This window comes from Ostrea edulis, chromosome 8 (assembly GCF_947568905.1).
Source record: "Ostrea edulis chromosome 8, xbOstEdul1.1, whole genome shotgun sequence".
Lineage (NCBI taxonomy): Eukaryota > Metazoa > Mollusca > Bivalvia > Ostreida > Ostreidae > Ostrea > Ostrea edulis.
In genome coordinates this window covers 44590216-44602133 of record NC_079171.1, presented here as the reverse complement: position 1 = coordinate 44602133, position 11918 = coordinate 44590216, and the positions used below count along the sequence as shown (strand labels likewise).

The following is an 11918-nucleotide window of genomic DNA, read 5'->3' as shown; positions in this document are numbered from 1 at the left end:
ACCAAGTATAAAAAAAATTGGCTTTAATTATATGTTGACTTTCCTGAAATATCACATCACAATACCATCATTTAAAAAATAAGATGTGCCACCCTCTATCCCGATATTTTGGACTGTAACGCTACGACTGACACAGAGGAAAAATGACCCATACCATGTTTTAAGAGAAAAATTCGAAGTATAATTCCTTCCTGTGATAACAATTTGCCTCGTATCATTCCGTGGAGAAATGCACATTTTTCAGACGATGTTCCCATCTTAAATATGTCAAACAAGGAGATGTACGCATCCATCGTGAAATTCGAAGGGGCATTTGATCACAGTGTAACTTTTGTTTATACGTAAAATGACAGAGGCTCGATAAAGACAATGATTAATTTGATTTGTCAAAGCTGTTCCAATAAAAAAGATAGATCAGGCATTGATACAGATGATATTATACTTTAAAATAATATATCTCTATAAATCTAATCATTTTTTATAACTTCACGTTTTGTAAAAATGGAAACTTTTTGTGCATTAAGTTGCAGCCCCACCCATCTAGGACGACTTGGAAGTATGTATATATACAGAGTGTACTGACACTAAATTGTTACTCACTGCACACGCTGAGACGCTTTCTACCAAAGATGAACCTCGTTAATGCACTCTTCGGAATTGTTCTGTGTTTTCCAGCTGTTTATGGGCAAGTGTATACTTTCGGCTTTTGTCGAGACATTCCCACCGTAATGCCATTTCAGCTCGAACTCGTAAGTACTTCATACAATTTGTAGTACTAGTAACTTGAATGGCTTTTCTATATATCTTGTAGGCATATTTTTAATTCGAAAAAAGTATGATCAATATCTATTCAATTCATGATATCAAGTATATGACGCGCCTCATGAAACAGGCGTAAAGCGTCGCAGTTCATACCCTCATGTATTTGAAATGAATTTTTTTTTTAATAAACTGTACTAAGAGCTAAAATATGAAAACGGTTTAAATTAGTTCCGAATGATTTTTGATTTCAAGTGAAATTTAAAGATTAAAAACGTATTTCCCGCTTTTCTTCTAATTTTGACATCCGAAAGCATATATGTAATTATAGCTGCCGTCGTTTTTAGCTGAGTAACTTTTCAAATTGAACTTAGTCCATGGTATATTGTCTGTAAACGTTTTACATTTTTGACCTCTAGCTAAGAACCATCGATCCAATTTCAACTAAGCTTGTCCCACACAGAATTTCCTAGACAGATGGATATTCTTTTTTAAAGAGAGGGTATCACTGAACCAGCCAGTTGCATACATTTCATTTTGTAATCCCAATCTAAAACCAAGAGTAAAAAATGAAAATTTTTACATTTCAGTATCTTGGAACTTGGTACGAATATGCGAGGTTCTATCTGAAGGAACTAGACGGAGTCACGTGTGCAAGATCAACTTACAGCCCAAACCCAGACAATACGCTTCAAGTTGTTACTGAGGGGATCAGGTAGGAAGTGTTGCAGATCATCAGAAGGTTTGGAATCAATAGAAGGGACGTCATTCACAGGTACCATGGTACCTGTGAATCTTTCATGAGATTAGTTTTGAGTGAATTTTGATTTTAACCTCCCTATTTTACCCGGTAATCCGAAGGTTCACAGTATAAACACTGGCCATATTATATGGGTAACTTGTATATTTTATGGAAAAGAATTTTTCATCTGTTGGGCTTTTGAGATAGAAGAGACTCGAATTGCCCAGAGGTTAGAAATGAAAGCATTTGCTGAAGTGCTGTGATTAAGATTTTTTGAAATGTCCAATTTACCCTGCAACAAAACAAAATTATTTGCGGAATTTTGGTAATATTGTTAAAAACATTGAAAATTCAATTATACCTTTATTGAGAAAATTAATCCTAATGTGTCCAATTGCAAACCAGAAACGAACGTACGGATGCCTTCTACATTTATGGATTTGTTTTTAACTACCAGGCAAAAATAAATGAATAAATAATAAACAAAAAACCAACTCATAAATTCAAGTGAATCATATATGATTGAAAAGTAGATGTGTAGATTTTTAATTTGTGGTGTCATAATAATGTTGTATAGGTTCATGAATCGAGTCCCTTTGGTATACGTACATGTGTATGACCCACTTAAAAATAAGATTATAACTATATACAGTAAAACACAGCTACAGCGGATATGTTTATAATGAATTCGCGCTTACAGTGATGTTTATTCCTTGTTTTCAAACATAATACCAATTTACTAAAAACTACAGCATAAAAAATCAAAATTGTCCGTCCCTGGCACTTCACTATAAGAGTGTGTTACTGTAACTGTTTGTCCCCAGCACTTCACTATAAGTGTGTTTTACTGTAATTTTCTTCCCCAGTATTTCACTATAAGTGTGCTTTACTGTAATTGTTTGTCCCCAGTACTTCCCTATAAGTGTGTTTTACTATAATTGTTTGTCCCCAGCACTTCACTATAAGTGTGCTTTACTGTAATTTTTTGTCCCCCAGCACTTCACTATAAGTGTGTTTTACCGTAATTGTTTGTCCCCAGCACTTCAATATAGGTGTGTTTTACTGTAATTGTTCATCACCAGCACTTCACTATAAGCGTGTTTTACTGTAATTGTTTGTCCCCCAGCACTTCACTATAAGCATGATTTACTGTAATTGTTTGTCCCCAGCACTTCACTATAAGTGTGTTTTACTGTAATTGTTTGTCCCCAGCACTTCACTATAAGTGTGTTTTACTGTAATTGTTTGTCCCCAGCACTTCACTATAAGTGTGTTTTACTGTAATTGTTCATCACCAGCACTTCACTATAAGTGTGTTTTACTGTAATTGTTTGTCCCCAGCACTTCACTATAAGTGTGTTTTACTGTAATTGTTTGTCCCCAGCACTTCACTATAAGTGTGTTTTACTGTAATTGTTTGTCCCCAGCACTTCACTATAAGAGTGTTTTACTGTAATTTTTTGTCCCCCAGCACTTCACTATAAGTGTGTTTTACCGTAATTGTTTGTCCCCAGTACTTCCATGTAAGTGTGTTTTACTGTAATTGTTTGTCCCCAGCACTTCACTATAAGCATGTTTTACTGTAATTGTTCATCACCAGCACTTCACTATAAGCATGATTTACTGTAATTGTTTGTCCCCAGCACTTCACTATAAGTGTGTTTTACTGTAATTGTTTGTCCCCAGCACTTCACTATAAGTGTGTTTTACTGTAATTGTTTGTCCCCAGCACTTCACTATAAGTGTGTTTTACTGTAATTGTTCATCACCAGCACTTCACTATAAGTGTGTTTTACTGTAATTGTTTGTCCCCAGCACTTCACTATAAGTGTGTTTTACTGTAATTGTTTGTCCCCAGCACTTCACTATAAGTGTGTTTTACTGTAATTGTTTGTCCCCAGCACTTCACTATAAGTGTGTTTTACTGTAATTGTTTGTCCCCAGCACTTCACTATAAGAGTGTTTTACTGTAATTTTCTTCCCCAGTATTTCACTATAAGTGTGCTTTATTGTAATTGTTTGTCCCCAGTACTTCCATATAAGTGTGTTTTACTGTAATTGTTTGTCCCCAGCACTTCACTATAAGCATGTTTTACTGTAATTGTTTGTCCCCAGCACTTCACTATAAGCATGTTTTACTGTAATTGTTTGTCCCCAGCACTTCACTATAAGCGTGTTTTACTGTAATTGTTTGTCCTCAGCACTTCACTATAAGTGTGTTTTACTGTAATTGTTTGTCCCCAGCACTTCACTATAAGTGTGTTTTACTGTAATTGTTTGTCCCCAGCACTTCACTATAATCGTGTTTTACTGTAATTGTTTGTCCCCATCACGTCGCTATAAACATGATTTACTGTTGTATTTCCAGGGTTAGCTTTCATGCCAATTCTCTATTGTTATTCGTAACTACAATTATTTTATTTCTTTTATCATCAGAAAGGGTCGACCGGTAACATTGGTAGGTCTTGGAGAAGTCTTTGACCCAATTAATGATCCGGCCAGAGGACAACTCACCTACAGTCGCTGTACGTAAGACTTACCGTAAACCGTGGAATTTCATGAATGCTATAATCTTTGGAGGGAAAAATACAAAGAGAATGTAAAAGATTGTATAATACTGATGTTCTTGTCGTGTAACAATATTGTGCTGTTGTTTTTGTCGTGTAACAATATTGTGCTGTTGTTTTTTGTCGTGTAACAATATTGTGCTGTTGTTTTTGTCGTGTAACAATATTGTGCTGATGTTGTCGTGTAACAATATTGTGCTGTTGTTTTTGTCGTGTAACAATATTGTGCTGTTGTTTTTGTCGTGTAACAATATTGTGCTGTTGTTGTAGTCGTGTAACAATATTGTGCTGATGTTGTAGTGTAACAATATTGTGCTGATGTTTTTGTCGTGTAACAATATTGTGCTGATGTTGTCGTGTAACAATATTGTGCTGATGTTGTAGTGTAACAATATTGTGCTGATGTTGTCGTGTAACAATATTGTGCTGATGTTGTAGTGTAACAATATTGTGCTGATGTTCTTGTCGTGTAACAATATTGTGCTGATGTTCTTGTCGTGTAACAATATTGTGCTGATGTTGTAGTGTAACAATATTGTGCTGATGGTTTTGTCGTGTAACAATATTGTGCTGATGTTCTTGTCGTGTAACAATATTGTGCTAATGTTTTTGTCGTGTAACAATATTGTGCTGTTGTTTTTGTCGTGTAACAATATTGTGCTGTTGTTTTTGTCGTGTAACAATATTGTGCTGTTGTTTTTGTCATGTAACAATATTGTGCTGTTGTTTTTGTCGTGTAACAATATTGTGCTGTTGTTTTTGTCGTGTAACAATATTGTGCTGTTGTTTTTGTCATGTAACAATATTGTGCTGATGTTGTAGTGTAACAATATTGTGCTGTTGTTTTTGTCGTGTAACAATATTGTGCTGTTGTTTTTGTCATGTAACAATATTGTGCTGATGTTGTAGTGTAACAATATTGTGCTGTTGTTTTTGTCGTGTAACAATATTGTGCTGTTGTTTTTGTCATGTAACAATATTGTGCTGATGTTGTAGTGTAACAATATTGTGCTGTTGTTTTTGTCGTGTAACAATATTGTTCTGATGTTTTTGTCGTGTAACAATATTGTGCTGATGTTTTTGTCGTGTAATAATATTGTGCTGATGTTGTAGTGTAACAATATTGTGCTGATGTTTTGTAGTGTAACAATATTGTGCTGTTGTTTTTGTCGTGTAAGAATATTGTGCTGATGTTTTTGTCGTGTAACAATATGGTGCTGATGTTGTAGTGTAACAATATTGTTCTGATTTTGTCGTGTAACAATATTGTGCTGATGTTTTTGTCGTGTAACAATATTGTGCTGATGTTTTGTAGTGTAACAATATTGTGCTGATGTTGTAGTGTAACAATATTGTGCTGATGTTTTGTAGTGTAAGAATATTGTGCTGATGTTGTAGTGTAACAATATTGTGCTGATGTTGTAGTGTAACAATATTGTGCTGATGTTTTTGTCGTGTAACAATATTGTGCTGATGTTGTAGTGTAACAATATTGTGCTGATGTTTTGTAGTGTAACAATATTGTGCTGTTGTTTTTGTCGTGTAACAATATTGTGCTGATGTTTTTGTCGTGTAACAATATGGTGCTGATGTTGTAGTGTAACAATATTGTTCTGATGTTGTCGTGTAACAATATTGTGCTGATGTTTTTGTCGTGTAAGAATATTGTGCTTATGTTTTGTAGTGTAACAATATTGTGCTGATGTTGTAGTGTAACAATATTGTGCTGATGTTTTGTAGTGTAACAATATTGTGCTGATGTTTTTGTCGTGTAACAATATGGTGCTGATGTTGTCGTGTAACAATATTGTGCTGATGTTGTCGTGTAACAATATTGTGCTGATGTTGTAGTGTAACAATATTGTGCTGATGTTGTAGTGTAACAATATTGTGCTGATGTTGTAGTGTAACAATATTGTGCTGATGTTGTAGTGTAACAATATTGTGCTGATGTTGTAGTGTAACAATATTGTGCTGATGTTGTAGTGTAACAATATGGTGCTGATGTTGTAGTGTAACAATATGGTGCTGATGTTGTAGTGTAACAATATTGTGCTGATGTTGTAGTGTAACAATATTGTGCTGATGTTGTAGTGTAACAATATTGTGCTGATGTTGTAGTTGTTTCGCAGCATTGTACTGATGATTATTCGTTTGACAGTATTGATTTAATTTCAGCCACACCTGTGCTACCCGGGGGAAACTACTGGGTCGTAAAAACGGATTATAATAACTATGCTGTGGTGTATTCCTGTAACCAACTAGGGGTATTCAAAGTCGGTAGGTGACAGATGATCGAATATTTCGATAATCAAACAATAAAGTGTGCTTTTATTTTCAGTATAAGGGATATGGCGGATGCCAGCATTGGAGAAATTAAATGACGCATGTTTTCTACAATGCTGGAGATCATCGTCCCCCCCTTAATTGTGACAAAACACATTTCTTTGAACATATTCACATAAAACAGATCCAAATAACGTTAGAATGCGTTTTCAAGTCAATGATATACGCATTTACATCACGTTACACACAATGATGTGCGCATTTACATCACGTTACACAGAATGATATACGCATTTACATCACGTTACACACAAAGAGTTCACGAAGTAAACTAATGGTCACATGATTTTATGATGAACAGAAAAAAGTCCAAAGTTTCTTTCCTCTGGGTTCCTGTGGTAAATTCACTGAGTAATGTTTATTTCAAAAACGTTTGCTTGAAATGACAAAAATCATTAGAACTTAACATCTGTCATGTGCATTGGTTCAACAGTTGACACGAGCCAATACAACTCTGTCACAGAGTTAATAAATCAGCATTTATTGAATATGAATTTTCCTACATTCAATGATTCTCCTCATCAATTATGGTACAGAATTTTTATTCCGTGTGTCTATTGATTTTGTGATTCATATCAAAGTAACGCTCTCTCTCTCTCTCTCTCTCTCTCTCTCTCTCTCTCTCTCTCTCTCTCTCTCATCCATAGTACCAACTTTGAACCGTTGCAATTCATACCCTCATGAATTTTTTAAAACTGAAATTTATTTCTAAACTAACATATTGTTCAAGGTGTTAGGGGTTGCATTTTATTTGCAATTAAGGTACACCTGTTGATAAATTATGATATACTAGTATTCCGATGAAATACCATTGATTTCTATGATAAACAGGATGGTGCACATAATTGATTTGCTGTATGTACAATGTTCGTTCGAATAATTGAATCTGTACTTGTGTTCTCTGTATTAATCTAGAAAATTGAGGGATTGATTTCACATATATGCTAATCAATGGTATAATGACGCTTTGTATGTGTCAATTACAAGAATGGACTCACATTTTCATGTTTTCATTACAATAACAGGGGTACCCATGAACACCCCCATGATCGTGGTGGTACACCGAATGTTTCACCACAGGGCATCTTTCACACGCATAATTTCAGTTACATGACAGTAATGAGAAAGGAAAATATTAAAGCCTTGTTAATGAGAACATTCTAACTGTACAATCTTATTTTGATATTCATTTCTTTATTTGACAGAAACCGCGTACATTCTCCTACGACAACCAATGTCGCCGAGCAGGAGGCTACTCTATGGTATATACTTTTACTTCCTACGTTTTGGAATAAACCCGTGGAATTTCATGAGGACAGACTTCAGGAATTGTAGGAGACCGGTCCGTTATCGTTACTAATTATAGAATATATTGTATGGTGAAACGAAGGGGCCAAATGAGATCTTTCTTCAATATGCATCACTGTATCTATAAGAAAATTGGCTGAAAATTGATTGATTGAATATTGTTTATCGTCCGTCTTGAGAATATTTCACTCACATGGAGACGTCACCATTGCCTGTGTATGGCTGTAAAATTTAGGATCATAATCGGCGCCGGGCAGGGATGGATCTTTATCGAGGCACATCTGCTGTGACATGGAACATCGGTTTTTACGGTCTCATCCAAAGGACCATACTCCATTTAATCGTCTCTTACAACAAGCAAGGGATATTGAGAACCTCTTGTTACCTGGATCCCTACGGGATGAAAATTGAAAACATACTTGTAAAATTATTAAGAGCTTTCATATTAAATTGAGACTTTCTACCATCATATTTGTATTTATATATGTGGGTAAATGAACTGAATCGTTAAGCATTCTTACGTGGGGTTGTAAGAGAGAGAGAGAGAGAGAGAGAGAGAGAGAGAGAGAGAGAGTATTTTGTAGCTTTTCAAACTTTACAAGTATATGAAACATCTAAGATCCTATCATTAGACAAAAAAGTCAGGAAATAAAATATTTGCGGTGTTAATAAAATTGTAATTTAACTTTAAGGTAACAAATCCGTACTATGATCTACTCCTATGTACGATGTGGAATCAGATTGGTAATGTTGAAAAGTAGGAAGGTACCTCAGAATCACTACTACAATACGGTCTTAAGTACATGATAATTTGCTCCTGAAATGTGTTCCTAAGCCTATGACACTAGTGAATTATATTTTGAAGCAACTGAGACGCGTGGAATATATTCAAATGTACATTAATTTATAGTGAAATATCTTTTTTTTCCCAAGTGCATGTACAAATATAAAAAACAATTTCTAGAGTGAAAGAAATAAAAAACAAACTTCTGGTTACAGGGTACAACTGTTTTTGTTTGGTTGTCGTTCGTTGAACGTTCTGTAGAGAGACTGTTTTACCAGTATAATTACAAATTCTATTTTCATAGTATACAATAGACACGAAGTGAGGGGTTGCTATTCTTTACGTGTAAGAAAAAGGCCGGTTTTCTCATTTAGACCCACCACGGAATTTAACCATTGAAATTCAAGTACTTTTATTTTTTGTATTCTGCAATGTGTTCGTGGTTTGTGCTATGCCCTTGGATTCCAATCCTCCAAATATGTATACGGTACACAGCAACCGAGGTCTATTCTTAGATAAAGAAATTATGTTAAAATTTGCAATTTCATTTTTGTTGATGCCAGTGATGCGTTTTATTCGTTCGCCCTAAGTCATTTCATTTTGTAAGAATGCAAGTTTTTTCTCCTATGTATATACTTAAGTTTCGTTCATATAGAAATATATGAGTGAAGAATTGGAAAAGAATTACAGTGTTTTAGAATTTTCATCTTAATTGTAAGATGTTTTGTGAAAAGGGTCACTGATGTCAGTGATTCAGTCAATCAGATTGCTACGCAAGGCATCCTATTTACACAAGTACAGCTTTTTAAGGAGGTATGCTACACCAGAGGAATTTGATGTGGATTTGGAGGATATGTAAAACAATATTTTGAAAGTGGAAACCTTCAAATTTACTTTATTTAGTCAAGAAATGCAGTTTTAGTAGAAAACAATCTGAACAAATTTAAAATCCTGCTGGATTCGAACCTGCAATCTACAGTTCAGCAGTCGACATGCTAACCTACTGAACTACTCGGCTAGGCGATGATTTTTGAAACGAGTAGACATATATTACTGATATATATATGTTCATCCATGCTTTAAAAGGAAGTCACCCATTATGTCTTTACGAACAATATTTCAACGAAATATTAAAGAGGCATACTACACATCAAAATAGATGAATATGTACACGGGTACAGGAAGTTACGGAAAATATGGTGCAAAATACTTTTTTAAAATTTAACTTCCAATGTATTTCCGCGAATAAGTTTTGAAATACATGTATAATTAGGTAGTGAGTTATTCAGACATATTCAAATATTACTCGTGTACTGCTCACAAGGACATACTTTCATGGAAATTCAGTATAAAAGATAACTATATAGTGTATTTATACGGCCGGGATATAAAATGGGAGGAAAATGCAATACCATTTTAAACAATCATAGAATGGTATGCAAAAAAGGAAACTTTTATATAAATAGATATACTATTCGAACATAAAAAATACCCTTAAATTGACTTTTAATGTTCTAGTGGCAGTCATATTTAGTGTAATAAATAATGTTAGTTTCATTCGTCTATTGTTTTCTCATTTTTCGAAGAGTAAAAAGTTTGTAAATTTGTTAAATTGTACATAAGTCAGATCAATACCAAATTATTTCGTTAGTAAAGAACAGGAATTTCAATTAATGAACATATTGTAAATTGCTACATCATGCATTCTTCACACAATCACTATTGAGTAAAAGATACACAGTCCAGAGACAAATAATTTTCAACTATATAAGTGATATAAATTAACATCTTCCATGGAAGACGGTAATTATTCGGAGTGCCGTCATGGAAAAAGTTCTAACCAAAGAGCAATCTCGCTCACTCAATCTATTGTACATGTACTTTAACTTAACAAGTTGATCGACTTGTATCCACGTTAGTTTGCCTTTTGATGCCTCATCTTTGTTCCTAATAAAGATAGAGATACTCATTTTATATTACTACAGTAGTATAAAAGGTGAATATAACGAACAGTGATCAATCTCATAACTCCTATAAGCAAAACAAAATATACAGTTGGGCAAACACGGAGCCCTGGACATACCAGGGGTGGGATGAGGTGCCTAGGATGAGTAAACATCCCCTGTCGACAGGTCACACCCGCCGCGAGCTATATATCCTGATCAGGTAAACGGAGTTATTCGTAGTCAAAACCAGTAAACGGTGTTCTATCAGTTGTAGTTTTGTAACAACGTTGAGGCTGGGAGACTGCTGTTGTGTAATATAATACTTTAATAACTGTCATTTCTAGTGAAGAAACAGTTCATATGTCAACAAACTTTCCTTGATTGCAACTAAGGAAATAAATAGCTGCATTGTTGCCTTGGATTAATAGCGAGGTTTTAACATCAATAGAATCAGGTTTCATTATAAGTAGGAGTTAGTCACCAATATTTCTCAAACTTGAGCTATTAAGAAACTCGTAACTCCATACTCGCATTATCATCTGATAAAGGTATAGAACGTGTATTTATTTGAATTTATTGGCATACTCTTATCCACTGTTTTTCCCTATAATAGCTTTAAAACTTCATTGTTATTTCGGATTTCAAACATTTCGGTTGAGCATCACTGAAGAGACATTATTTGTCGAAATGCGCATCTGGTGCATCAAAATTGGTACCGTATAAGTTTTACATCATGACCCCTGGGTCGAGGCCTCTGCTGGTGGACTGTTAGTCCCCGATGGTCTCTACAGCCCAGTAGCTAAGTACTTCGTTACTAGCTTGAAAATACGGATGTATATTTAATTGTTATAAAATTTAGAAATTCATTTCAAAATTAAGGATTATCTCCCTCGTGCATAGCTCTTATCCTTGGATGAATTTGGCTCCACTTTTTTGGCTACATTTAGCTCTAAAACTTCATAGTTATTTCGGATTTCAAAGATTTCGGTTGAGCATCACTGAAGAGACATTATTTGTCGAAATGCGCATCTGGTGCATCAAAATTGGTACCGTATAAGTTTTACATATACAAAAATGTCTTCCTGTCATCATACTATTCACTAGGTAAATCACACCGCCATCTTGGTTTTCTTTTCCAGCAGCTGCATCGCTTGCAATTTTCGTTGTTTTTCGCATTTGCGAAGCAGCGGACAGTATTTGACGAATGATTATAGCTGATAAGTGGACTTTATTTCCAGTTCACCATGACGATGCGAGAGATAAGCTTCGGTGTACATGTACCTTCTACATGTATTTAAAAAACCAAATAGCTCATATCACGAATGTACTACTTCTGATAATTTTACAAATTTCATGTCACAAAGAAGAGAAAGGTGCTCTTCAAAAATCGTAAAAAGCTGACTAATTATATTTGACTTTCCTGAAATATTACATGCGATACATCATTAAAAGGAATATCGTTCTGA

General features: G+C 34.7%; 1 protein-coding gene across 1 annotated transcript; it reads left to right on the top strand.

The window, feature by feature from the left end:
* Window positions 1-597: 597 nt before the first annotated feature.
* On the top strand, window positions 598-8188 carry LOC130049096 (apolipoprotein D-like). Its single transcript, XM_056146224.1, has 5 exons — window positions 598-749; window positions 1350-1474; window positions 3938-4026; window positions 6247-6348; window positions 7620-8188. Exons 1-5 carry the CDS (start codon window positions 630-632, stop codon window positions 7772-7774), a joined length of 591 nt encoding a protein of 196 aa, XP_056002199.1. The 5' UTR covers window positions 598-629; the 3' UTR covers window positions 7775-8188.
* The last annotated feature ends 3730 nt before the right edge of the window (window positions 8189-11918 follow it).